Genomic DNA, 26,593 nt, shown 5'->3' with positions numbered 1-26,593 from the left:
TGGCGGAAAGAAAACAATCGAAGATGGAGTCGACGCCCATGCGCAATGGAGACAAAAGGAGGAGTCACTCGGTCCCGTGACTCGAAAGACTTCTCCGAAGAAAAACAACTTGTAACACTCCGACCCAACACCAGATGGCGGGCTATGCACAACATGTGTATCTACAGCGACAGATGCCATCGAACCATGATTTTCCAAATAAGAAACAACCACGTTTACCCACCATCTACACATTACTTAGGATTTATAAGAGAATCCGCCCCCCCAGGTCGCCTAATTCCATCTGGTTGTAGGTCCATTTTGAACTCCTCTGTAAATACGTTGAATTTTTATTTAAGAAAGCAGTTGAATCCACAAAGGCATACCTGAAGGATACTATAAAAACTATGAAAATGATTGACAATCTGGCCTTTAATCATATGAAACAATTTTTGGTAACCGTGGATATCACCTCATTGTATACAAACATCCAGCAGAGAACAGCACTGGTGGTAATTAGGGAAGCCTTAGAAAAAAAGAAAAGAAAAAAGAAAAACTGAACTTGTACAAGTTCCCACTAAATTTATAGTTTATCTCCTAGAGATAGCTTTGACCAAGATTTTGTTTCTTTGTTCAAGGGGACTCTTATTTTCAACAAAAAGGGGTTACAATGGGGGTGGCCTTCACACCGGATATAGCCATTTTGTATATGCATTATTATGAAGGCCTTTACATAGTTAATGCTTATAAGCATTACTCAAACATTATCTCCTTTTGGAGGTGTTATATTGATAATGCTCTACTTATTTGGACCTGAAATGAGGCGGGTACTTCCCGAGAGAGGATTTACTTGAGCCTAGACAGCGGACAGACAATTCACAGGGCACGATGATTTGCATAAGTACTTTTTGCACAAGTAGTCATGTGATCAGGAAGATAATGAATCAACATTAGACCTTAGTGGATAATGAGCTGGACACTAGGGAATTACTCATGCATGTGTTTTAAAAAAAAGGCAATAGGTTGAAGGACTTTGTGGTAAGCTTCTTTTTAGGGGGCACCTCCAAAACCAATTTGTTTACACAGTCAAATTTGCCACGGATCAGAGGACGTTTTAAATGTGGCAGTTGTAAGTCTTGTACTACGATTATAGAGACTACGAGCTTTAACTATAATGGCTATACATATATATGTTATAAGATCATATCAACTGTGACGGCACAGACGTTATGCACATTATTAGATGCCCCTGTGTTTTTTTGTAGGTGGGTTGAACTCGACAAAAGGCGAAGACATGGATCCTACAGCACTGTAGCAGGATCAGTTGTGGAACAGAGGAAGCACCGTTGGTGGAACATTTCAAATCCTTTGACCACCCAGTGGATAGTCTCAGATGGCTAGTGATCAGGAAGGTGAAAAATCAGTCCACCCAGGGAAGGAGGGGTGGGGTTTGATTTTGCAAACATACTGTATTTATGTGAATGTAAGTGGATATATAATGTGGATGCGGTATCACTGGGACTGAATGAGTATGAAGAGATATCACAAGTATCCACTGTGAGCAATCAATGAAGATTCATCTTTGGTGTATTTGCCTGTACACTCGGAGCCATTGTCGGACATAGCGAAGACTGGGTAATATGTTTCAGTATTTTCATCTTGTGTGATGCATCCATGATAAGTATGTACACATTCTGGAACTGTATGTATATCATGTTGTCATGGTAGTATTTATGACAATCATGTTTTATTGAGTTTAACAATATTTTATGACAAGGATTGTTTACCGTATTTGATATTATGCTAGGCAACTAACTGACAAATTGACCGCGTTGCTTTTCTAAGAAAATGAACAGTAGCAACTCATGCTACTGTTCTTTTTATGTACATTTAACCGATCCGGCCATGAAATTCAAACCCCTGCCCCCCTTTTCAATGTGGGAATTAAAATGGAGGCAGTCTCTTCTCTGTGAGAGGGCTTCCCTGGTTATCTTATGCAATATCACTATATGCAATATACTCTGAATGTAGGCATTTTTTGGTCCCAATGTGTGGGGATAGTTGTGGATCACAGCTGTTGAGACTTGTGATGTTTTAGTTAATGAGACCGGGTGGAGGTTCACGCAGTGTCTGAATTGATGATGCAGACAGTTTTTTTGTTTTTTTTATTATGCTACGTTTCATCACAACTTTTGAGTTTGGATTGTGGAAATCTTTTGATTTTTTATTTTTAGATATGCCCCTTGTCTTTTGGAAACTCTTGAGTATTTTTCTTTTCACAAACAACCTTAGACTGTCCCGTTAAGAATTTTTGACTCTTCAGGTGTTTTTTTGTTAAGGTGGCCACATCTGACATAACCTTAGACTATCCCTATAAGAATTCTTGCCAGCGCAGGCATTTTTGGTAAAATTGGTCGCGCCCTATGTAACTTTGCTGAGGCGATTGGCTGAGCCTGATGAAGCCAGGCATATGTAAATGCACATGCTGATGCTGCACGGCATTTGCTCCATAACACGTAGTGGATCTATACAATGGAAAAGATAAAGAAACTATGTTGCCTTTATAGTACAGGTGAGACACTAGTTTTTTCCTTCTTTGCTCTTGACATGGTGGGATGCTTATGGAGAGCAACATAGTAACAGATAGATTCTTATGGTTGGGTTGCTGATTGAATTTGGATTTGTTTGCTCTTTCTCACCGCGGAAGATGTAAAATCTAACCCGGGTGGCACTCGGTCATTGGTTTTGGGCCCAAGTTTTATTAGTTTATTTCAAGACATGTTTTAAAAAGCACATTCTGGAGCGTAGTCATTTTTCAGGTGAGCGTTTCTATAGAGTGAGTTGTTTTGTTTGCTTTCTTAGATTTTGTAGGATGCCGTATTTAATTGGCATCTCTTGATGATTCTCACTGAACAAAAAGGTTTTCTGTAGATGAGGAGCCTTGTTGCCTTTACTTCCTTGAAAGTGAATCTGTGCATGATTATGGGATTTACCGTGCACAGTCTCCAGGTAAGGAGTTGTGCGCATTGGAGAGAACGCACTAAATAATTTGGATTTATGTTCTAGGTGTTTTTACTTAGAATTACTTTTTCTTCTTGTAGGTTGCTCCTTCATCTTAGCATAATTTTTTGATCCTGATGAAGACCATCCATAAAGATTGTAATTGGCTTTCTATCTTTGGGTCGAAACGTTCTATGGTGTACTGAACATTTAATCCTCAGGAGGGAAATAACACCACGTAGGGCTCATCCTTCTTTTATGGATCAACTGCTGATTATTTCATTGTGGTTATGAACAAGCTTTTCATAATGTGTTTGGAACACCGCCTACTGAATTGAAACAGTTTAATCATTGATGTTTTCTTAATCTTTTGTTGCTATCTTCACGAGTACTCCTTTCCGGCACTCTGTTTGTGCACTAAGGGGCAACCATTACATTTCAAATGTTATGTATGGACCACTGATTTCTAACATAATTTAAAGTGGTTTTGCATTGAGTTGTCTCTAATTCGTTTCCCTTTTGTTGCTATTTGATTAATTAATTGACCACTTTCTAGGGCCTATGCGTGCAATTTGATCTGTGCATATTTGGTGTTTTTGTTCGTGGGACTATTTAGTTGCATGTACCATAGTATACCCAGGCCCTTCGACTTATTGGGTCACCCCAAGGTTTCTCAACACTACAAGATCTGTGAACACACTTCCAAGTGGCTCCTATCAAGCGCTTGAGATTGGAACATTTCTTATGGAAGCAGCCGAGATAACCTTACCTCTAAAAAGAATGAGCCTTTACTGAGTTACTGAGGGTAACTTCTAAGTGACACTAGCTTCCCTATGAGAGTCTACTGCCTTCTGGCACACATTACACCTCTCCATTATGGGCCAGGCTGCCCTTATGAAGATTGTATTTGTTCTTGGGCTGTTATGTTTCTGTGTCTTTATCCCTCTTCACCTAGCCTGGGCTATTTTTAAAGACACAGATGGGTTACTATTGACCCTTTTGTGGAGCAGTGGGAAATGAAGGGTTTTGTTGATCACACCAACTCCCCACTGCCAATGGCAAGTCAGCGGTCACAGACTACAAGCTTTATTACTTGACCACCCAGCTTGTGTGGATGACATGATGGAGAGAGACTGGGGGGGGGGGGTGCACACCTCTGGAGCTGGCACCCTGGAGACACCTGGCTGCGACACCCTACTTCGGCTGCTTCTCCATCCATCTCAGCAGCAACAGGACACAAAATGAGATATTTTACTCACCCCACTCAAGCATGCCTGGTCTCGGGTGCTGCAGCAAACACACTGTACACTCCCATACTCTTGTGGACTTCCACATTTGGCTTTAACTGCTATAGACACCCCTTACAGTTTGGACGGATTGCAGGACTGGGCAGGTTTGGCATTGGTTCCCTGGGTGACCTCTTCGAAAATTACATGCTGAAAGACTGCCGTGCCCTTATGGACGAGTTTAGGTACCACCCCCATCATTTCATATTATACGGCTCAGTTAGGGTCACAATACGGGCCCACTAGTGAGTTGGCTCTGCTAAACCTCCAGTACATGCTCCCCTTCAGATCATCTACATGACAACTTTAAAACCGGGGCAATCTCCTTAGTTTACAGTGCACTTTTTCATTATGTGAAAACTGACCTGCGACGCCTACGGACAAGCTGAACCAAGGACACTGCTGCCCGATCAGGGCAAATATTGGGATAACATCTTAGAAGCTACACTACGCATTTCCAGAAATGACAGGTTCAAACGTATACAATATTAACTTACCAATAGGGCCTACCTCACCTCGAAGAGGAATAATGTAATGTTCCTGGGGCACACGGTGCATGCCCCAGATGCGACACAAAGGGAGTGTACTTATTCCACATGGTGGGAGCTTGTCCAGCAATCCACACCTACTGGGACATGAAACACAGCCTAGCTATTAGGTGCCATATCCTGAAAATCCCCTGTATTACTTAGTGGGTCTTTTTCCTTCACCTTGGATAAGCTACTAACAACCAGATTCATGGACCTGGTACTAATCATGGCACACCACCAATTGGCAATGGCCTGAAAAAACGTTTGGGGGACCCAGCTTCGTGCTGTGGCATACAGAGGAAATTAAATGGGCGGAATGCAAATCTGCAGACCTGCAGGGAGCAGCACATTGAGGACACCGGTTGCCAGACCACGTGCAAGCATAGGTCACTGTACAGTGGGACTGCCCTCAAGCAGATAGCTCTAGCCACCTCTGGCTGCCCAGAGAGTGAGGAGGGACAGCCAGACTGTGTAGGAGGCTGGCCTGGCTTATAGTGGGTACCAATGGTACTTACACCTTGTGCCAGGTCTAGTTATCCCTTATTAGTAGATTAGTAGTCTTCTAGCAGTTTAGGCTGATCGAGGTAGCTATAGCAAAGCAGCTTAGGCTGAACAAGAAGTCATGCAAAGCTCCTACTATACCACTTATATCATATAGGCACTACATCGTAAGAAACACAATACTCAAGAGTTACTAAAAAATAAAAGGTACTTTATTTAAGTGACAATGTGCCAAACATATCTCAGATGATATATACTCCCTTAGGAGGTAAGTAAAATACATAAAATATACACACAAACCAAAATCAGGTAAGTAAAACAGTCAGAAAGTAATGCAAACACTGAAGATTCCAATATGATGCAATAGGCCTAGGGGCAACAAAAACCATATACTAAGAAAGTGGAATGCAAACCACAAATGGACCCCTAGGCTAGTGTAGTGTGTAGAGGGTCGTTAGAGGTGTAAGAAAACACTAAGGGTGTCTGAGATAACCCACCCCAAGACCCTGGAAAGTAGGAGTAAAGTGCTACTATTTCCCCAGAAACACACTAAAGTCGTGATAGTGGATTTTGCAAAGACCACAACAGACTGCAAAGCACTGCAGACGGATTCCTGGACCTGAGCACCTGTAAAGGAAGGGGACCAAGTCCAAGAGTTGCGAAAGTGTCTGGGGGTGGGGGTGGGGGTGGGGGTGGGGGGGGAGGGGGGGGGAGAACGGGAGCCCACTAAGCCCTGGATGAAGGTGCAAAATGTCTGCCTCCGGATGGAAGAAACTAAAGATTCTGCAACAACGAAAGGTGCTAGGAACTTCTCCTTCGTTTAGAAGATGTCCCACTGAGTGCTGGAGGATGCAGAGTTGTTTCCTTGGCAAAATACTGCAAACAAGCCTTGCTAGCTGCAAAAGTCGCAGCTGAAGAAAAAGGGTGCTGCCCGGGCCCAGGAAGGACTAGGATGTCGCCACTTGGGAGAGGAGACAGAGGGGGCCCTCAGCAACTTAGAGAGCCCACGCACAAGAAGGTAGCACCCGCAGAAGTCCTTGAACACGGGTTCAAGAAGTCTGAACACAGAGGTTGTCTCAACACTGCAAAAGAGAGTCAGTCGACACCGGAGATCAACTTAGGGAGCTGCGCATCGCAGGACAGAGTGCTGGGGACCTAGGCTTGGCTGTGCATGCCGGATTGCATGGAAATGTGCACAGAAGCCCTTGTAGCTGCAGTTCACGTGGTGCACATGATTACTGTCTGGAGAGGGGAGGCAAGGACTTACCTCCTCCAAATTTGGACAGTTGGACCACTGGACAGTCTGGATCACTTGGGTCCACCACCTGTGCTCCTGGGGCCACACTCGTCAGGGTGAGAGGGGCCCCAGAGTACCGGTGACGCTGATGTTTGGTGCCTGCTGAGGCAGGGGGAAGATTCAGTCGACTCACGGGAGATTTCGTCGTGGCTTCCAGTGCAGGATGAAGGCAGGCAGCCCCCAAAGCATGCACCACCAGGAAACAGTCGAGAAAGCCAGCAGGTTTAGGCACTACAATGTCGCTGGTAGTCTTCTTGCTACTTTGTTGCAGTTGTGCTGGCATCCTAGAGCAGTCACCGGTCGATCCTTGGCAGAATTCGAAGAGAGAGGTGCAGAGGAACTATGGTGAATTCTTGCAAGTCGTTATCTGAGAAATAGCCCTCTGGAGAGACCATAAATGGCCCTCAGAGGAGGATTTGCCACCTAGTCAGTTAAGCACTGATCAGGAGGTGTCTCTGATGTCACCTGCTGGCACTGGCCACTCCGAGGCCTCAAGAATGCCCTCACAACTCTGGATCCAAGATGGCAGAGGTCTGGGACACACTGGAGGAGCTCTGGGCACCACCCCGGGGGTGGTGATGGACAGGGGAGTGGTCACTCCCCCTTCCTTTGTCCAGTTTTGCGCCAGAGCAGGGACTGGGGGTTCCCTAAACCGGTGTAGACTGGCTTATGCAAGGAGGGCATCTGTGCCCTTCAAAGCATTTCCAGAGGCTGGGAGAGGCTACCCTCCCCAGCCTTTAACACCTATTTCCAAAGGGAGAGGGTGTAACACCCTCTCTCAGAGGAAATTCTTTGTTCTGCCTTCCTGTGACTGGGCTGCCCAGACCCCAGGAGGGCAGAACCCTGTCTGTGGGGTGGCAGCAGCGGTAGCTGCAGAGAAAACCCCAGAGAGCTGGTTTGGCAGTACCTGGGGTCCATAGTGGAGCCCCGGGGATCCATGAAATTGGCACTCCAATACCAGATTTGGCATGGGGGGGGACAATTCCATGATCTTAGACATGTTACATGGCCATATTCGGAGTTACCATTGTGATGCCACATATAGGTATTGACCTAAATGTAGTGCACGCGTGTAATGGGGTCCCCACACTCACAAAGTCTGGGTAAATGGCCCTGAACTATGTGGGGGCACCTTTGCTAGTCCAAGTGTGCCCTCACACTTAGTAACTTTGCACCAAACCTTCAGCAAGTGAAGGTTAGACATATAGTTGACTTAGAAGTTACTTAAGTGCAGTGAAAATGGCTGTGAAATAACGTGTGCGTTATTTCACTCAGGCTGCAGTGGCAGTCCTGTGTAAAGGTTTGTCTGAGCTCCCTATGAGTGGCAAAAGAAATGCTGCAGCCCATAGGGATCTCCAGGAATCCCAATACCCTGGGTACCTAGGTACCATATACTTGGGAATTATACGGGTATTCCTGTGTGCCAATTGAAATTGGTAAAAGTGGTCACTAGCCTATAGTGACAAATTTAAAGGCAGAGAGAGCATATCCACTGAGGTTCTGGTTAGCAGAGCCTCAGTGACAGAGTTAGTCACTACACAGGTATACGCATTCAGGCCACAAACTGAGTACTGGGGTCCTGGCTAGCAGGATCCCAGTGAGACAGGCAAAACCAAACTTACATACATGTAAAAATGGGGGTAACATGCCAGGCAAGATGGTACTTTCCTATACACCGATAATGTATCCCTTACCTCTGGCTGTGTTTGCCATACATGCTATCACACTCCATCTTCTCACCGGGCCCCAACCCTCACCTTCTCTGGCACACATCCTCAATGCCAAAGCATGGACATTACCCAGGTCATCGGATCCACTGCCCTCCTTTACTCCTTAACCTAGCAGAATATTTGTTTTTTGTTAGTTATTGATTTCATTTGTTGATTTCCTTGCACCACTGGGTAACGTCCCTTGCACTGCACAACCTCTGTATTGCATGTACATTGGAGAGGCACTAGGTGGGAAAATGAGGAGCTGTGCGTGTATTTTACATTGACTGGTGTTTATGGATATCAATAAAATGTTTAACAAAAAAAAACTTTAGCCCTGCCAAGTAAATGCCTGTTTGCTTTTGGGTCTAAAGTTATAACTGAGGACATTATCCTCCTACGTATAGTCTGCTTATTGGAAACTAGACCTGTGTATCTATCCCATACTTGACATATTTTGGACCAATGAGATCTTCCATAGTTTTCCACATATGCATGAGTGAAGTAAGAACCTCAGCTTCAGGGTTGCTTAATGGCATGTGACACAGCTTGGCAGGCTGTGTGAGTCAGTGATGTCAGTCAGTGTCCAGGCTAGTTAGATCTGGTTCTCAGAGGGAGTCAGAATATTTTTTGCCTTGAGGAGGGTGAAAGAACCCTATCCCTCAAGCAGAAAACAAACAGACAAGCTTCTTTAAAGTGCTACCTTAGGCCCGTCTCCCATTTAGAGTGGGCAGTAGTCTAGACAAACTGACTAGTGAGTAAGAGGCTGCAGGGTACCACAGTTCAAGCATAATGCAGGGGAGGAGGTTGACTACTTTCCTACCAGTCCCTGGCAGCTTGAAGCTTGTTTTTTTATTCCAGTAAATGAAATGCATTTATTCAGCCGCAAAGGCCCAAGATCAGGGCCAAATACTGTCCAGAGGTCTGTATGCCACCATAGGAGAGGGAAGAGTTGTAGAACAGACTGAACTCAGACTGACTGTGAAAGTACTAACTGGTTAGACCCACCCCAAGAAGGTTGAAAGTCACAGTGAGTGACTTAAAAAGTCAGTTTGACTCCACATGTTTGCAGGGTATGTAAGGAAAGAGGGAAGATGTGCTAGGGAGCCAATAGAGGGTGTCCCAAGTTTTCACCTTGCACACATGGAAGAACGGTTAATTCATTTAAAATGTGCAGAGCGTACTGTGCCATGATGGGGCATGACCAGTACTGGTCATATAGGAAGACTCAAGGACTCAAACAGTACCCATTGTTCGATAAATAATACCCTGAGATCTTTAATTATCAGGTGGGGAAACAGCACTAATTATAGGTTTTCCTACTCCAACACTGAACAACATTCAGATTTTTGTACTCGGTGCATGAAAATGCATGGGATTTTGGCTGCTGAAAATACATCCAAATTCATTGAGCCACTCCTAATAAGGGCCTGAGTCAGAACTGTAATATGAACCCAGAGAAAAATGTATGTATGGGAAATCCTACACCCTCTGTAGGAGCCAGTAGGTACAAAGAGTCATAAAAATTTAGATCTGCGGCCGGAATGCAAGAACCCTAGTTTTCAGAAGATAGTGTTGAAGTTATACTAAACACTTAGAATGAGGTGCACTAAAACTCATCTGGACATGGTTTTCCTGTGGGTCTAAGTGGGAATGGGCTGAGAAATTGGGAATAATTTTCTTGCCCTTAAGATACAGAAGTTAATAAAGTGAAGGTGCTTCAGCCCTCAATACAAATGACCCAGGGTATCATGGCCTGGAATTTTTATGTCCACAAACACCGAGTCCTTAAATTAGAACCACTAATTCCTAGCCCAAAGACACTGCACACATTTTCATCAAAGGTAAGTTGGTGGCAGGGGAGGGACTGCAGGAAGGAGGACAGCCTAACAGTGCTTGCCACCAACAGCAACATCCCACAGCATTGCCATAGCCTAGGGTTGACCAATGATTCCAATCCTTTCCCCTATGACCCTGATCTGTGAGTAGGAACCGTCTGGGCCATGCACACAGAGCACACAGGCAGGATGAAGGAGGGAGTGGGAATAGACAATATTGCCTCAGCTGAGCTGTGACCTGCAGCTTCACCTGCCCACAAGACTGCGTACAGCTTCACACTAATTTACCTCCTGGGTGCCGAGTTGGAACCAGTATTTATCTGGGAAGGGGAAAAACATGCACATTTGGACTTAGTAGCATTAATAGTGAAAATCCTTCTCCCGTTTATTAAATATGGCAGCACATTAGGCCTACTAAAGGGAAGATAGGGGAGGGATTTGTGGTGGAGGAGAACGATTGGTGCTTCACCATATCAGGGCAGATCGTTCTGTTATAAAAAAAATCTTAATGCCCTCATAACCTCTAAGACACTTTTGGGCTGGAGATGACGGGATTTTTCAGGTAGAAATTTAAGATTAATATGAGGGTGAAAAATAAAAGTGATTTATTTAGGTTAACTTATTTTGATAGAACACAGAACAAGTTTATGTGCAGAGAGCTACAAGGTCACTTGTCTTTGCAGCCAAATTAGGACGCCCAGAAACTCCACTTTTGAGAATGAAAGGTTAGATTTGGTGAAATAAAGATAAGGCAGTACCATCTCTTTCCAGCAATCTTTTGGATGAACCTGTTTCTTTAGACACCTGGGGCCAGATGTAGCAAAGGGTTTGCGCCTCGCAAACGGCGAAAAACGCCGTTTGCGAGGCGCAAAAGCCTCTCTGCTATGCAGAAATGCATTTTGCGAGTCGGATCCGACTCGCAAAATGCATTTCCGACTCGCAAATAGGAAGGGGTGTTCCCTTCCTATTTGCGACTCGCAATGCTATGCAATTTCATTTGCGCCCGCGAAAGCGGTCGCAAATGAAATCGCTGTTACCATCCACTTGAAGTGGATGGTAACCCATTCGCAAACGGGAAGGGGTCCCCATGGGACCCCTTCCCCTTTGTGAATGATCACAAAAACAATTTTTCAGAGCAGGTAGTGGTCCTATGGACCACTGCCTGCTCTGAAAAATACCGAAACAGGAAAACGGGCTGCAGATAGAAAAAAAAAAACTGCTTTATTAAAAAGCAGTCACTGACATGGTGGTCTGCTGTCTCCAGCAGGCCACCATCCCCGTGAGTGCCCATACTCGCAATGGGGTCGCAAACTGCGACCCACCTCATAAATATTTATGAGGTGGGTCTTTGCGACCCCATTGCGAGTTGCAGAAGGTGTCTGAGACACCTTTCTGCATAGCAAATTGCGACTTGCAATTTGCGAGTCGCACGGACTCGCAAATTGCAAGTCGCAATTTGCTTTCTTCCTACATCTGGCCCCTGGTTCCGAATCTGTTTCACTAAAAAGTATACAAAAACAACACTAAGGTTCTTTTTGACAACTCTTTCACAAAGGTTTAGGTGGTTGTATGGAAGGTACTCTGGAGCTGGACGATCAAGCTCAACAACAGGCCAGGGAAGAGGATTCTTGCCTTTATCTTGTAAAGCAGTAACATTCATATAGGCATAAAATACTGGTGGATAAATATGTAGAACAAGTCTTGCTAGCACCATTATACTGGCCAGTCAGAGCAATGAGAACCAGTCACTTTGCCTTGTAGAAGATTGGCATACATAATAGGAGAGGCAATAGCCACAAAACTTATTAGAGGCCTGGAAGTAAAGTCACAACATTTTTGATTTACTAAAGGGGCAAACAAATTTATATGGGGCGTTCCCAAGTCTTCTAAGATATTGGAACCACTCTGGATGTTAACCACCTTTTGTTGTTCTTCCACAACAAACTTGATGAGTTTGTCTGCCTTCAGATTCTGTTGATCAAAGAGATGTACCAGCATCACAGCACTATGCCTTGTTAGAGACGACAGCATCTGTGCTTCTATCACTAAAACTCTCCTTTTGGATTGACTCCTCTGGTTGAAGTAATGCATCATAGTGGTGTTGATCATCTGCAAGGTAGCGCAAGTTGATTTTCTGTCAATGTAGAGCATTACGAACTAAGCTTATGCCAACAGATTGTGTTTGCCCTATCCTCCAACAATATACCACGTGATGACTGCTGCCAATGTCTTTTCTAAATAGAGTATGGCTAGTGTTCACGGCTACGTAGAGAGTACTCAGAAAAGTGTTCTCACTATAACAAATCAAGGACGTTTCCAACCATCACAGGTTCATGATAAATCAATATATCAGTCAAAAGGTTCAGCTAAAACTGTGAGAATGACTAAATCTCAGCATATTACTATATTGAGATAATTCTGAATGTATTCTGTAGTATAATGTTTCTTTTGGCTAGTTCACTATTGGTGCAAACCTGAAAACCATGTATTTCCAAAGCACTTGTCTAAAGTCCTATAAAAGTATGTGGATTTTTGTAAACCAGGGAGACACCTTTTTCCCCCCACTTTAGATGGCAAATTGATGCCGGTTTTCACTTAAAATTGTACAGAGTTCTTTGTACTTCTGTTTTATATGCTTTGCTGCTAAACTTGCCTGCCCCTTGATTCTGTATTACGTACAACACTGGGAAGCCACACGACTGAGCAATCATCTGGCTCTTATCCTCTCCCACAAAAGGAAACAACTGGAAATTTGTATACCACCGCAGTAGTGGTTGGAAGTGGAAAAGCAAGGAAATTGCTGCTTAAGCAGAGGGAGACTTTCACAAGGCTGTGGAAATGCTCTTGGAAACCATGTCCGTCTGGGAGATTTTTACCATTATCCATCCAATAGTCTTTAAGGTGTATACTTCAGAATTCTTTGCATTTCACAAGACCAACCAGTTTATCAGCTTTCATTCACTGGATTTCATTGTCTGTACAAGTGGTGGAAAGAGGAACTTGTGAGAGAGCAGGCCCATGATCTTATGCTATGCCAGTTGGGACCAAAGACACAGCTCAAAACCCGGAGATCTTGATCAAATATCGTGGTATTATCATTAAGCTGCAAGATCTGTCTAATATTTTGCTGAACCTACTTATAAAGTGGGTGTTACAAATCCTTCTTTTAAAACACCCTTGAATTATTCTCTACTTTCTCAAAGGAGTGCAAAAAAACTACCCCACTGCCTTTCATAGCGCTCCATTTCACCTAGCCAAAAGAGCAGAGGACCTAGCTGCCTTCATGAAGGTAGCATATGTGTTGCACGATTTTCCCCAGATAATCCTTCCTGTTCTCCTTTGAGAGGGACCTGTATTGTAGCACTTTCTAGAAGCAGAGGCTACCAAATCTGGAGGTTGTGTGACATAGATTAAAAAAAAAATGTTGATAGTGCAGACTTGAATTACTTCTATAACCTTCTCTTTATAGTTTTAGTGGAGAAGGGCATAAACATATCTCCAAAATTGGCTCTAACAAACGTGACACCAAAGTTTAATTCTGGGCTTCAAGGCTTATGAAAAAGGGTCTAAAAAGATTACAGAGGTAAGATACCTCAGAGGAACAGCTTCGATGCTGAGATGCTTTAGTACTCAATTTATCAACTTGTTGCCTATAACAATCATTCACTGCAGAGAACTGAGAAGGTGGTAGGAGTTCAATGGTCTTCGAAAATAAGTACTCAACAGTAGTAACAGGTATGGATGGAGGTGTAACCTCTCCGAAGTGGGAGAGAAGATGTGGCTCTCCCCGAAAATAAGTTCTTATCTTGGTCTTCCAGGAGGGAATGCTCCTTGTCATGTCTCAAATGGGAATACTTACCTTAAACTATGTGGATCTTTCTTTTGCCTCTTACTGGAGGATCTTTCAAAATTATCACTTCCATGCCTTGTTACTTTTAGATCAAACAGTTACAGAATTGAGACTGCCTCATTTAGCCAACAGAGCTGAATCTCACATAAGGTTTGTGAAGTTGTGCTGCCTGCAGGGAATTTTAAGGCTGCGGTGGAGGGGAGGAAGGCAGGCACTGCAAACATTTCAGCACTTAGTAGTGAGCAGGGGGGATTGGGAGTGGTGGTAGGACATAATTTGCAACCCATATGAGGTTCTTGATTCCCCGGAACATTTGTATTGCAAGGATTCAATGGTTCTTGGATGATCACAATAACTCAACACTTCCCAAAAGCAGATTTTACAGTCAGCTGGACCTCTGTATGTCATCTGATCATCAGGTTGGCTTCCCCTTGCATGAACAAGCCATCTCAAAAGGTAAATTATTCTCTGTATAGCTCACAGCAGCAAGACTTCACACAATCTTTCCACACTAAGGCAGAATCAGGAGATTGAGAATATTAAAGAATAATATAGCCTGCAAGCATTATAAATATATTTTGGCGGAAGAGGTCATATCCACATCTTCCAGTAATATGTAGGTTGTGAAGAAATGCAACTGCAATGCCAGTAAATGATCACTAATGACTGTGCCATTAGACTGAGGTTTCTGTTCGCTGAGTATTTTCATGTTTGTTTAGTGATATATAGTCTATTTGTAATGGCACTATATATAGCCTGTGCAGATGTTAGAGTACTAAATTCTGTGGTAGCTTCAGAAAAATGAACTATGTTGAATTTCAGCCTCTGAAATCACTCTATGAACACATGATGCCACTAATATGCTGATGCCCTCAGAGTAAATTTTGCTAGTACTAGCCTTCATAATGCTCCTTCCCCCAACCCCTCTGGTCATTATACACTAACCACAGACCCCACCCCGGACACTGCAACCTGCAGCAGTGACAGTTTCTCTTGAGGAAACTGTGGTTTCCTGCGCCCGACACTGCAACACAGGGGTGTGTTTTAACAGTATGAGTGTTGCAGAAGGCAGCCTCTTGCCAGCCCAGTAGAATTTGCAATGAACAGTACTATTTGTGATTTCCACATTCGCACACCAGAAACACCCCGTCATTCCATATATTCATGAAAGTAAAGCGATGAAAAACCAGTGTGATCTCCGCTCTTATATCCACTGGGCTGGCCACTCCTGGGCCAGCACAGGCAGTACAGTAGCTGCACTCCAGAGGCCGTGTATAACATTTTCTAATTTCAAAAGAATAAGTGGAACATCAATTGACTCTCGTTGCAGGGATGTTTCTGCCGGTGGCATATGAGCAAGAGACAGGGTGGTAAAAGGCCCATGGTTGAACAATATATTGTTGCAGGACACTGGAAGAATAGAGTGTGGGTCTTAGTGCAGATAGGGGAGGTGCTGGAATAGATAAAAAGTGTGGCGCGTTGGCAAAAATGTGTGCACTTGAATGTAAACATGTGATACACATCAGGATTGAGATGTTCAGGCAGATGTGTTGGGGGTTTTAATACTGCAATAGCAGGAGGGGTGGCAGGTCAAGATGGCAGTGAACTGGAGCTTGTGTGGATAAGTAGAATGTGATGCAGGTTAGATTAAGGGGCACTGACAAAGATGCTAAGGGTGCTTTGCCTGGAATAAGAAGAATAGCAGCACTAAGCTGCAGGGAACATGGCAGCACTTCAGCTGGGTCTCTGTAGCAGCTGCTTGCTTTAGCCCTGGTCTAATCAAAGTACTAAACATTCACGGTGCCTTCATGCTAACACAAAATGAAAATGAGAAGAGTGAACAGGAGTAGCACACAATGCACCTTCACCTGCCTCACACTATCACACTTCCATCTGTACCTCAGTGCTCTTTCCAGATCAGTCACTGGCTAGAAGGATTTAGCACCCAAATAGCCTAGGTGCTTTGCGTTTGCCAGAACGCTGTGCCACAGATTTGGAGCAATTACTTGGGAGGAGTCAATGGCACCATGCATACACATTACCAAGAGCATAACTAATACTAACAAAAGTCACAAAAGAGCCAAGCTCAAAGGTAGACTATCTTGCTGTTTGTCACAGCATGCACAATAGTTTTCACACACGACTAAAGACCCAACTTGTGCACCTTGGAAAATATTCAATATCAAAGAGGATTTCTAAACTTTAGATTCTGCTGGGTCTGAACAGAACCTCGGTTCAGAAATCGGCACCCCCCCAAAACTGCACAACATTGATTTTCAACACAAGCAACCCAATAGTAGTTCAGGAATAAGGCCACCAGGTTACAACAGCAGAAGGGCTCAATAGAATAGGTGTTGCACAAGGTTGTATAGTGTCATGCGGGGAGAAGGGATTATCCTCACCCCACTCCACGCCTTAACAGTCAAATAGGCAGTTAGTCACTCTGCCTAGTGCGAAAGAAAGATTTGTCACTGCAAATACCCCTAGATCAGGGCAACCACAATTTTGTTTCCAGTGTTGTTAAGATGAGCAGGCAGTTGTATAAGGAATATAGGTTTGCAAGGAAGCTATTTTCTTTGGCTTTTTCAAGATAGCGATTTAAATGTTGTTTTCAGTTGACGAAGGGCCATAGATGTGAATATCACAATGGATTTACCTTATACTGCTCACTGTAATAACATTTTACAAAAGTGATAACAGAGTTAAACCTACCAATGCAAAGGTGGTATTTGCAAATGTGCTTTCAATATCACCAATCTCCACCATGTGGAAGAAGGCTGCATATGTGAGAGGCAGTTTCAAATCTCATACCGGTTTCTGTCACTAGAGCATTTCTTTGGCTCCTCATACATTAGTGACAGTGATACTTAAATGTGTGCAGCACACTGCCTCTAGCCTAGAATCATAGTGCTGTGTTCTGCCTGGAGGAGATTGCAAGCTGGGATGAATGAATATGTACGATTAGAAAGATGCAAGGCTGGAAGGAGCCACAGGTTACAAGAAGTACCTCAACAGTTCCTGACATGCCCTCCGAAAATCGGACACATTCCGATTGGATATACAGAAGCAGCTAGGAATTACTCAAGCCTAAAACCCCACTCAGGCCAACCCAGATGTACGACATGAACATCCGGATCAGAGCCTCTTAAATCACTGTGAAGGTGCAGGCATATTGACAGAAGTGTTTAATCTTTAACAATGTCTGGCAAAGGAAGGCCGTTCCACTTATCACTGAATCCTTCTATGGCTGCAGCTCCCAAATCGAATAAGAGGTGGAACAATGGCGGGATCACTTATGTATCAAAACCAAACAGTTCCCGAAAAAGAATTATCAGTTGTTATCCTGTGACTACTAGTGCCCTGCCAGCAAAGAGGAAAAGTATACAAAAAGAAGCACCTTGATCCAGAAACGAAAAGAGCTAAAATGGTAAAGCAACAGATTATTAGTGAGGCTACTCAATAACTGGTATTAATCTGCAAGACAGGGACGACTGCTCCACAGTTGTATAACTGATCTTCTGTATTTTGCTCCTTTGTCTCTGGGTGTTGTGGTGGAGGTTAAGTAAAGGTGGCACGTGCAGAGGTAACTAGTCGGTGGGGGTGTAGGAATCCTGGGCCCTTTCAGGCACACGAACCCCAGACTCTATCTCCTTTGCTCTTCGCATGCCCTGGTAGTCTGGCTACAAGGTGAAATGTCTAGCATTGATTAACCCCAATTATGAAACCACAGATGTGTTAACCTGTGTTTTGTGAAGAGAGGAGTAAAGTGAAGAGGGCCAGGGGAGGTCTGTGAAGCCACGAAAACCACTTTGGATTGACAAGACAAGGACCCTGTAAAGGGGCTCATGGCCTTTTGTCACGTGACCCTCAGACAATCCGGTCTTGGATATGCTGGTAAGGAGTTAAGGGAGTGGAAAGCAAAAGAAAGAATTCTTGGGGTGCTTTACATGGCCCATTAAGTTCCTGGAGGTATATCAAAGAGACCACAACTATACCGAAGAGGCTTTAAAGATTGTCTGTATCATGTAGATGCCTAATGAAGAAACAAGTGTGGAAACTATTGTCGCACTTACTCTTAAAACATCTATTTAGCAGTCTTTTCTCTGTGCCATTCAGGCAATGCCACCCTACCAACACTGTAGAAATATACACAAGAGAAGCAAGCACATTAACCTTTTCTACGCTATAGGTGTGGATAAGGGAAAAGCAAGAGGCAGCTTTCAGGTAAATGTCTCTAAACTGCCAGGATATGATGCCAGGATACTTGGGGAATAACAGCTGGAATTTGGTGGTTGGTTGGCTCCTCTATAAGAATGAAAACTCTTCTTTACACCCCATCACCCCTCACCCCCAACCGCATAAGTAAAACCAAAGAAGATGCAAGTGATCTGATTCCTCCATGTAATCACCAGAGTTTTATTAACTTGTACCAGTGCCAAAGTCCTCAAACAAATGATGCCTCACTAGGACTGCTACAAAAACCAAACACTATGCCTCAGCAAGTCAGTCAAGAGAAAGCTACGCCAGAGCATGTCAACCCTTAGAGTACACTTCTTCATCTGGTGTGTGCATACTTTAAGATGTATACTTTAACGTACCCAATGCTGGGTGACCTGTTCCATGTGCATCATTATCTCTAGCTAAAACCTATGGCTCAGTGGCCAATGTCTCCAGCCTCAGAGTGTTAGACGGAGAGAAACAATGAGTGCCCCAGACTCTCATATCTCACTCATAGTACCCAACATTCATGGGAGCAAATATTTAACCATCGAAGTGAATTCACTTCAGCTGATGGAATCCACAATTTTATATGCAACTTCTTTTGAGTTTCATGCTGTAGTCACAGGAACAGTTAGATTTGTGTGATTTAGCGATATTATCCCCTCATCAAGGTACAGTGCACCATTCAATTAACAGTACTCAGTTTTCCATTACTTCAGCAAGCACTGAAGGACTGACAATCGAGATGACATTTAAGAGTCAGATCCAAGTTTTCCCTCATGAACACAGAAGCTTTGCTGGACACCATCCAGAAGGAAGCACTTAGCGGACAAGCTGCACACCCGCATAGAATAAATTTCAAGAACATGCTGCACTTTTAGTTTCACAATCAGCAGACGGTGAGGAACTTCTGCTTTGACAAGGACAGGAAAAGCTGTTACCAAGTGCAGAGACAAATGTTTTTTCCGTTTGTACTCCTGTTGTGCACATGTCCAGTCTGTAAAAAGCATGAAATGAACCAAGTAAAACAGCTGCTTACCCTTTAAGAATCAACTGGAAACAAGGTTTAAAAAAATGAGATGGAAAGCTAACCATTGTTGGGACGAAAGGCTTAGAAAAGTTATTTTCTTTACACTGTGCCATTTTTCTGATTAGCTCAGTGTTCTTAATCCAGTGAACTGGACACTCGTGGAGTCTCTTGAAGGTGCTCCATCTCTTCACTATTCTGTTTATCAGGCCGGTGCTCCAGTGTACCTTCTTTCTGAGCAAGGATGGCCATTGTCACCATAACTCAAGCTATGCAGTCACTGGCATGTAACCAAGCACAAACTCCTTGCCAGAACCTCCATCCCGAAACATGTTCTACTCGCTGAGCAAGAGCAAGGAGGGCGAAGTTCCTCCACCAGTTCAGGGAGGAGTGTTTGAACTAAAAATAAAGCAAACCCTCTGATTGGTTCTGGTTTCCATCCTAGGCCAAGAGAAGAGAGTAAGCACATGAAAGATAGTCCAGATGGAGAGGCCTGCAACCTAATGTGGGAGGAAGATATTTGACAAGGAGCTGAAGACTATGCCGGGTTGTCATGCTCCTTCCATGCTGGACCCAAGTCTGAGGTCTGCATGAAGACTTAATGCTTTGACCTGTGGATAGTTGGCATGGTGAGAGTGCCTGTCTGGAGAAGCCAATCTCACATGATAGAGCGGACTAGAAGATCTTTGTAGAGAATGTGTCAACTGCCATCATATAGGAGTTCCCAGATCCACACAGCCCAGCTGGCTAGAAAAAGGAAGAACAAATCAAGAGCATTAACTGGATTGTAAAGCTGCATGGTTGCTTGCCACAGAAAGAGCTGGTGAGTCTCCACCACCATGTATGTCTATGACGGCTAGATAGCCCTACCTTGTCAGCCCCAGGAGGAAACTCCTTCACACCCTCAACTTGGCTGAGGTTGGCAGCCCCAATTCCGGACCTCTCTGAACTGTCCTTTTAGACCTATAGTTTTGGAGATTTTGAATTTTAAAGCTGTGATCATGCTTTAACAATGAAATCAACTCCCTAGTGGAAATGGCAAATATTGTGACTGATTGGGTATCCTCATCACAGGAAAATCATGACAATCATTACTCTGATCCTGAGGTGGAGGCCCCTAAAGTTGTTATCCAGTGAAACTCCATAGTGATTGTTGATCCATTAAAAAGAATCACAACCATCTGGACCGTAATTAGGTTACAAATCTAGTGATACTGACATGTACTTTCCACACATCAGTAAGTGGACCCCAGTGTTGCCACTAACTACATCATTGGATCACCAGTAACTTCAGTCAGTAGACCTTGTTTTCCTAGTTGGCTTCTGGGAATCAATTTTGTATGAGAAATATTGTATTTATATTGAATACTGGAAGCTCAGCAGCTGAGGCACAAGCACACAGTCATCTGGTGCGACATATGAAGGTTGATCACTTCGACATTTTGGTGCCAAGTGTTCAGCACAGAACCAAATCCTTTGCAGGAGAACACAGAGAAACAAAGCTTCCTTCTTTGTCATGAAAAGATTTAGTTACATTGTTCACAAAAATTCAAGTTTATATTACAGATATTTATCAAAGAAGCAGCTAATTCAATTAGACACTCAGAGCCTGATTTAGAATTTGGCAGAGGGGTTTGCTCTGTCACAAATTTGACGTATAAATCTTGTCCGCCATTGTATAATTCCATAATAGACTATTGAACTTGTAATATGGCAGACAGGATATCCTTCACATTTGTGACGGAGTAACCCCTTTGCCAAACTCTAAATCAGGCCATCAGACCTTACAAGAATCTCAAACAAGTCACAACTCCTTAAGGACCGATTTCCAAAGTGCATCTTAGTAGGAAAAGTGTATGATAAATATGAAATGTAAATACCATACTGTTCTGCAGTACTAGGTCATAATGGAAAGAGATGCTTTCTAGGGGATCTACCATGACCACAACGTAAAATCCCAAATTAATTCAATTTTTAGAAAATAAACAGAATGTGTAATATATATACAAACATTACCTTTTATTACAAATGTTTACATGCAGTCTTCTTTTCTTCTGAGTGCAACGCTCAAGGTACATAAATTATTTTGCACTAGGTAGCAGAAAGGCCATTATTTATAACATGGTGTTCCTTTACTTCCTTCAAAGGCCTCATTATGAATTGTTAATGGATAATATTTTATTAATATAATCTGCTCTAGCCAGCTTTTTCCTTAAGGAAAGCGAAGATTTGTTTTTTCCATTGGCAATCCATTGATATTAATGTTCAGTAAAATATCAAAATAGCAAGGCAACATCAAATAGTATGTCTATTTGTATGATATGCCTTAATGTGAATTTCTTTAGCCTGTAAATGAATCAATTTTGCTGCATAATTTGGACATTCATTGCTACATAATTGCAGTAATCCATGATTTACGGGGTCAAGATAGCTTACTCTAAGAGGTGATAGGGTTTAGTAACTCAGAGCCGAGCACCCACAGGGAGTATCAAGGTTTTCCAATTGGAGTACCATAGCAGTGTCGACCTACAGCCAAGTACCATTAAGTAGCCACAGACTACCCAGTACCTCTAAAAAGGCATAACACGCATGAGTACTAAAAACTGAGTTGAAACAAAGCTGACTGTAATAAAATGTTGTAGGGGGGAGATGTCAAAATACCAGGAAAATATGAGAACAAAATGCCATAAAAAGTTCAGTAATAATCAAGGTAGCGTCAGAGCTAGTGGTTTATAAGAGTTACAAAATCATTAAGGCTCAGAAACAAACCTGCCCCTGTTCCCTAGGGTGTAGGAAAACTGTAAAAGTGATAAGTTAGATATTGTATAAGGTACACCTATCAACTCTAAAGAAACTGCCATATAAGAGGTTTGCGGATCCCAGAAATATAGGTATAAGAACCGTTAGAGCCCCCTCAACTACTACTTCATGTCTATGAGGGAAATTCCGATCCTGCGTTGCCTCTGCTAATTTATAATTATCTATGATTTGCTTTAAAAAAAAATCCTTACTGCACAACTGAGCTCTCGTTACCTAACAGCATTCATGTAGTACACTGTTGCTATATGTGTGGCATTGTGGTGTACAACTGTGTCCAATTAGTTGCACAGCTATGACGAAGTGAGGGTCTAGAGAATACATGCTTTGTCCCCTCAAAAGGCTCTCTAAATTTCAACTCCCATGGCCCATCCATCCAACCCTGCCCAGACTACAAGGCAGAAAATAATTTGGCATGATTTGGTTGTATGACCAAACTGGCAGCCCACTGCTCTCAGCCAAGACATGCCTCTATGTGCCATCCATATGGGCAATTGATTTCCTTGTCTCATCAAAGGTGAAAGGGAAAAGCAAATACACACAGGCGTATTAGGGTGTATAGCGGAAAATAGTGAAGACTTGAATCGGAAGAAGGAAGGATGGAATACGAAAGTCATTGAAGGAAAGGAAAACCAGTGAAGGGCTCAGAGATCCACATCCTCTCCGGAATATAAGCAGGTCTTCAGTCAAGCTGTAAGACCCAAATATAGAGAACTGTTGATATGGACGCCGCCCGCAGGCAATCACAGCCCATGCTATTGCTGGAGTTCGACAGAATACATGATAAAAGAAATTATGGAGCTACATGTTCCACTAGGCTATATTCCAAACCGAGGTTGAGGGCCTTTTGATCTCCAATGTAATGTTTATGACTGGTTCCCTTGCAATCCTGCTCAGACAACATGTTCGCAAAACTACAATTAACATACTGGAAGATCCTCATCAGTCTTCACAAGCCTCACAGTTCTCAACGGGAGGGTTCAGACAACGAGTGAAGCCAGGCAAAGGCTTTAAGTCCAACTTGAACAGAAATACAACCGGCCCCCTCCTTCGCCCCCCATTTGTGGGTATAGGATAACGTTCTTTATAGGAGAAGGACAATGTGATAGGTAGGACAGCAAAGCCGATCTATTAGCTTCTTAGACTGAGTACAAAGGCCCTGAAGAAGATGTTAAAAGGGAAGGAAGAGACTGACAGTCACCACACCATACAACAATATTGGGTACTCCTACACATTGGTCCTATCCAAAAACGTTCCACATAACCCTCACCTAATCATTCAGCTCTCAGAATTTGGCAGGGCACTGGTCCTACGCAGGTCAGAAGTTTGACGGTAGAAAGGCTGTGCCAGGCCAGAGATAATAAGGTAGAAATTGGCAAAATATGGGCACAGCGATAGCCCTTCTAGAGCAGGTAAAACCCTGTCAGGACTCCTACTCCCCACACTTTCCTCTTTCTTGAACAGAAATGTGAAGGGGGTAGAGGAGGAAGAAGCAATTAAAGGTAAGGTACCCATTTCTAAGTCATTGACAAACCGTTGACCAAATAATGAGGTTTACCTGTGCAATGAAAATGCTGGAGTCATCCTGTTAGTGGGCCAAACACTTATTTAAAATTGTGAAACATTTCAATACCCCAGAGGAGTCTGCAGGGAGCAATGGAAGAATATAGAATTCTGCTTGCAAAAAGACCAGGTGTGCGAATCGGAGTCTGTAGTCGCATGCATATGCATTAAGGACTGACAAAAGTTGTACAACAGCGGCTTAAAACCCGACAAATATCCTATGAAGGTGAGCAGCTGCCAATTGCAAGCAGAAATAGGACACGGTGAAGTACACTGATGCTTGTAAAGTGTTATTACCGATACTCGTCCGGAGTTCCTCACAGAGGCTGATGTGGGGGAACTGGAGCATCTGCCTCCATTTTTTACTCTTCCCTTTTCGGTTTCCTCCGCCACCTGTGTGGAAACAAAAACAAAAGCTCTGATGAAAAAGGCAAAAAGTATCAGTGAGAAACAGACGGTAGGCTAATGCAACACACACAGGTGAATTCTTGAATAGCAGCCCCAATCAAAACAGTATGAAGCTGGTGCAAAAAGGGCATTCGGAAATCCCATTTCCAAAAACACAGCATCTACAGAGAGATGCTCCTCTTTTAATTGCAATGTAATTTTGTCTCCGCTTTAATGATATTCCATATGCTGGAACTACATATATGAAGGTTGACTTCATTATTGAAAGATAAACCTGCACCATTGACATTAATCCCAAGGCAGTGTCAATGACCATGGCCATTGTGACAGAACTAAATGGAACAAAAGGCTGCATAAAATCAAATCAAGTCCACCAATTCTATGATTCAACATCAATATTGCAATGACAGAAAACGTATGCAATGACATGCACTCCAAAGCCACAATCACGCAATGCACTGCATTAAATAACATGGACAATGGATGGGCAACACAGATAACGGGGGGCGGGGGAGCAAGACTGACAACAGGGGTGTTGGACTGGTGGGGAACACGGACAACAAAGGGAGGGAGGAAGGGAGGCCCAACACAGACAACAGAGGATGGCGGCCAACACGGAAAACAAAGAGAGGGAGGGAGGGACAACACAGACAACAGAGGGGGTACCAGCCAATAAGACAACAGAGAGGGTACCAGCCAATAAGACAACAGAGGGGGTACCAGCCAATAAGACAACAGAGGGGATCACAGCCAACACAGACAACAGAGGGGGTGGGTGGGCAGCCAACACAGACATCAGAGGGGGTGGGTGGGCAGCCAACACAGACATCAGAGGGGGTGGGTGGGCGGCCAACACAGACATCAGAGGGGGTGGGTGGGCGGCCAACACAGACATCAGAGGGGGTGGGTGGGCGGCCAACACAGACATCAGAGGGGGTGGGTGGGGGGCCAACACAGACATCAGAGGGGGTGGATGGGGGGCCAACACAGACATCAGAGGGGGTGGGTGGGGGGCCAACACGGACAACAGAGAGGGTGGGTGGGGGGCCAACACGGACAACAGAGAGGGTGGGTGGGTGGGGGGCCAACACGGACAACAGAGAGGGTGGGTGGGTGGGGGGCCAACACGGACAACAGAGAGGGTGGGTGGGTGGGGGGCCAACACGGACAACAGAGAGGGTGGGTGGGTGGGGGCCCAACACGGACAACAGAGAGGGTGGGTGGGTGGGGGCCCAACACGGACAACAGAGAGGGTGGGTGGGTGGGTGGGGGCCCAACACGGACAACAGAGAGGGTGGGTGGGTGGGGGCCGGCCAACACAGACAACAGAGAGGGTGAGAGAGGGTGGGGGCCAGCCAACACAGACAACAGAGAGGGTGAGAGAGGGTGGGGGCCGGCCAACACAGACAACAGAGAGGGTGAGAGAGGGTGGGGGCCGGCCAACACAGACAACAGAGAGGGTGAGAGAGGGTGGGGGCCGGCCAACACAGACAACAGAGAGGGTGGGGGGGGGGGGGGTCCGGCCAACACAGACAACAGAGAGGGTGGGGTCCGGCCAACACAGACAACAGAGAGGGAGGGTGGGTGGGTGGGGGCCGGCCAACACAGACAACAGAGAGGGAGGGTGGGTGGGTGGGGGCCGGCCAACACAGACAACAGAGAGGGAGGGTGGGTGGGTGGGTGGGGGCCGGCCAACACAGACAACAGAGAGGGTGGGTGGGTGGGTGGGGGCCAGCCAACACAGACAACAGAGAGGGTGGGTATGTGGGGGGGGGGGGGGCAAGGTTGGGAGCCAACACAGAGTGGGTTGGGGGCCAACACAGACAGACAACAGAGGGTGGGCCAACACAGACAGACAACAGAGGGGGTGGGTGGGGCCAACACAGACAACAGACGGGGTAACAGACGGGGTGGGTGGGGCCAACACAGGGGGTAACAGAGGGGGTAACAGAGGGGGTGGGTGGGGCCAACACAGACAACAGAGGAGGTGGGTGGGTGGGGCCAACACAGACAACAGAGGGGGTAACAGAGGGGGTGGGTAGGGCCAACACAGACAACAGAGGGGGTAACAGAGGAGGTGTGTGGGTGGGGCCAACACAGGGGGTAACAGAGGGGGTAACAGAGGGGGTGGGTGGGGCCAACACAGACAACAGAGGGGGTAACAGAGGAGGTGGGTGGGTGGGGCCAACACAGACAACAGACGGGGTAACAGGGAATAACAGAGGAGGTGGGTGGGTGGGGCCAACACAGACAACAGACGGGGTAACAGGGAATAACAGAGGAGGTGGGTGGGTGGGGCCAACACAGACAACAGAGGGAATAACAGAGGGAGTGGGTGGGTGGGGCCAACACAGACAACAGAGGGAATAACAGAGGGAGTGAGTGGGTGGGTGGGGCCAACACAGACAACAGAGGGAGGGAGTGGGGTGGGTGGGTGGGGCCAACACAGACAACAGAGGGAGGGAGTGGGGCTGGGGGGGGTCAACACAAACAGAGGGAGGGAGTGGGGCCAACACAGACAACAGAGGGAGGGAGTGGGGCTGGGGCGTCCAACACAGACAACAGA

At 44.9% G+C, this 26,593-nt stretch overlaps 1 protein-coding gene across 2 annotated transcripts in view; it reads right to left on the bottom strand.

Annotated features, from left to right (window-relative positions):
* GRK6 (G protein-coupled receptor kinase 6) overlaps positions 1–26,593 on the bottom strand; it is a 201,620-nt gene that overhangs the window by 126,960 nt on the left and 48,067 nt on the right. For both annotated transcript variants that reach the window (XM_069244490.1, XM_069244491.1), the window contains exon 2: positions 23,917–24,012. In XM_069244490.1, coding sequence (XP_069100591.1) covers positions 23,917–24,012 — 96 coding nt within the window. The remainder of the gene's footprint in view (positions 1–23,916; positions 24,013–26,593) is intronic.

This window comes from Pleurodeles waltl, chromosome 7 (assembly GCF_031143425.1).
Source record: "Pleurodeles waltl isolate 20211129_DDA chromosome 7, aPleWal1.hap1.20221129, whole genome shotgun sequence".
Classification (NCBI taxonomy): domain Eukaryota; kingdom Metazoa; phylum Chordata; class Amphibia; order Caudata; family Salamandridae; genus Pleurodeles; species Pleurodeles waltl.
The sequence above is the reverse complement of the archived record's forward strand: the minus strand, read 5'-3'. Positions and strand labels throughout refer to the sequence as shown.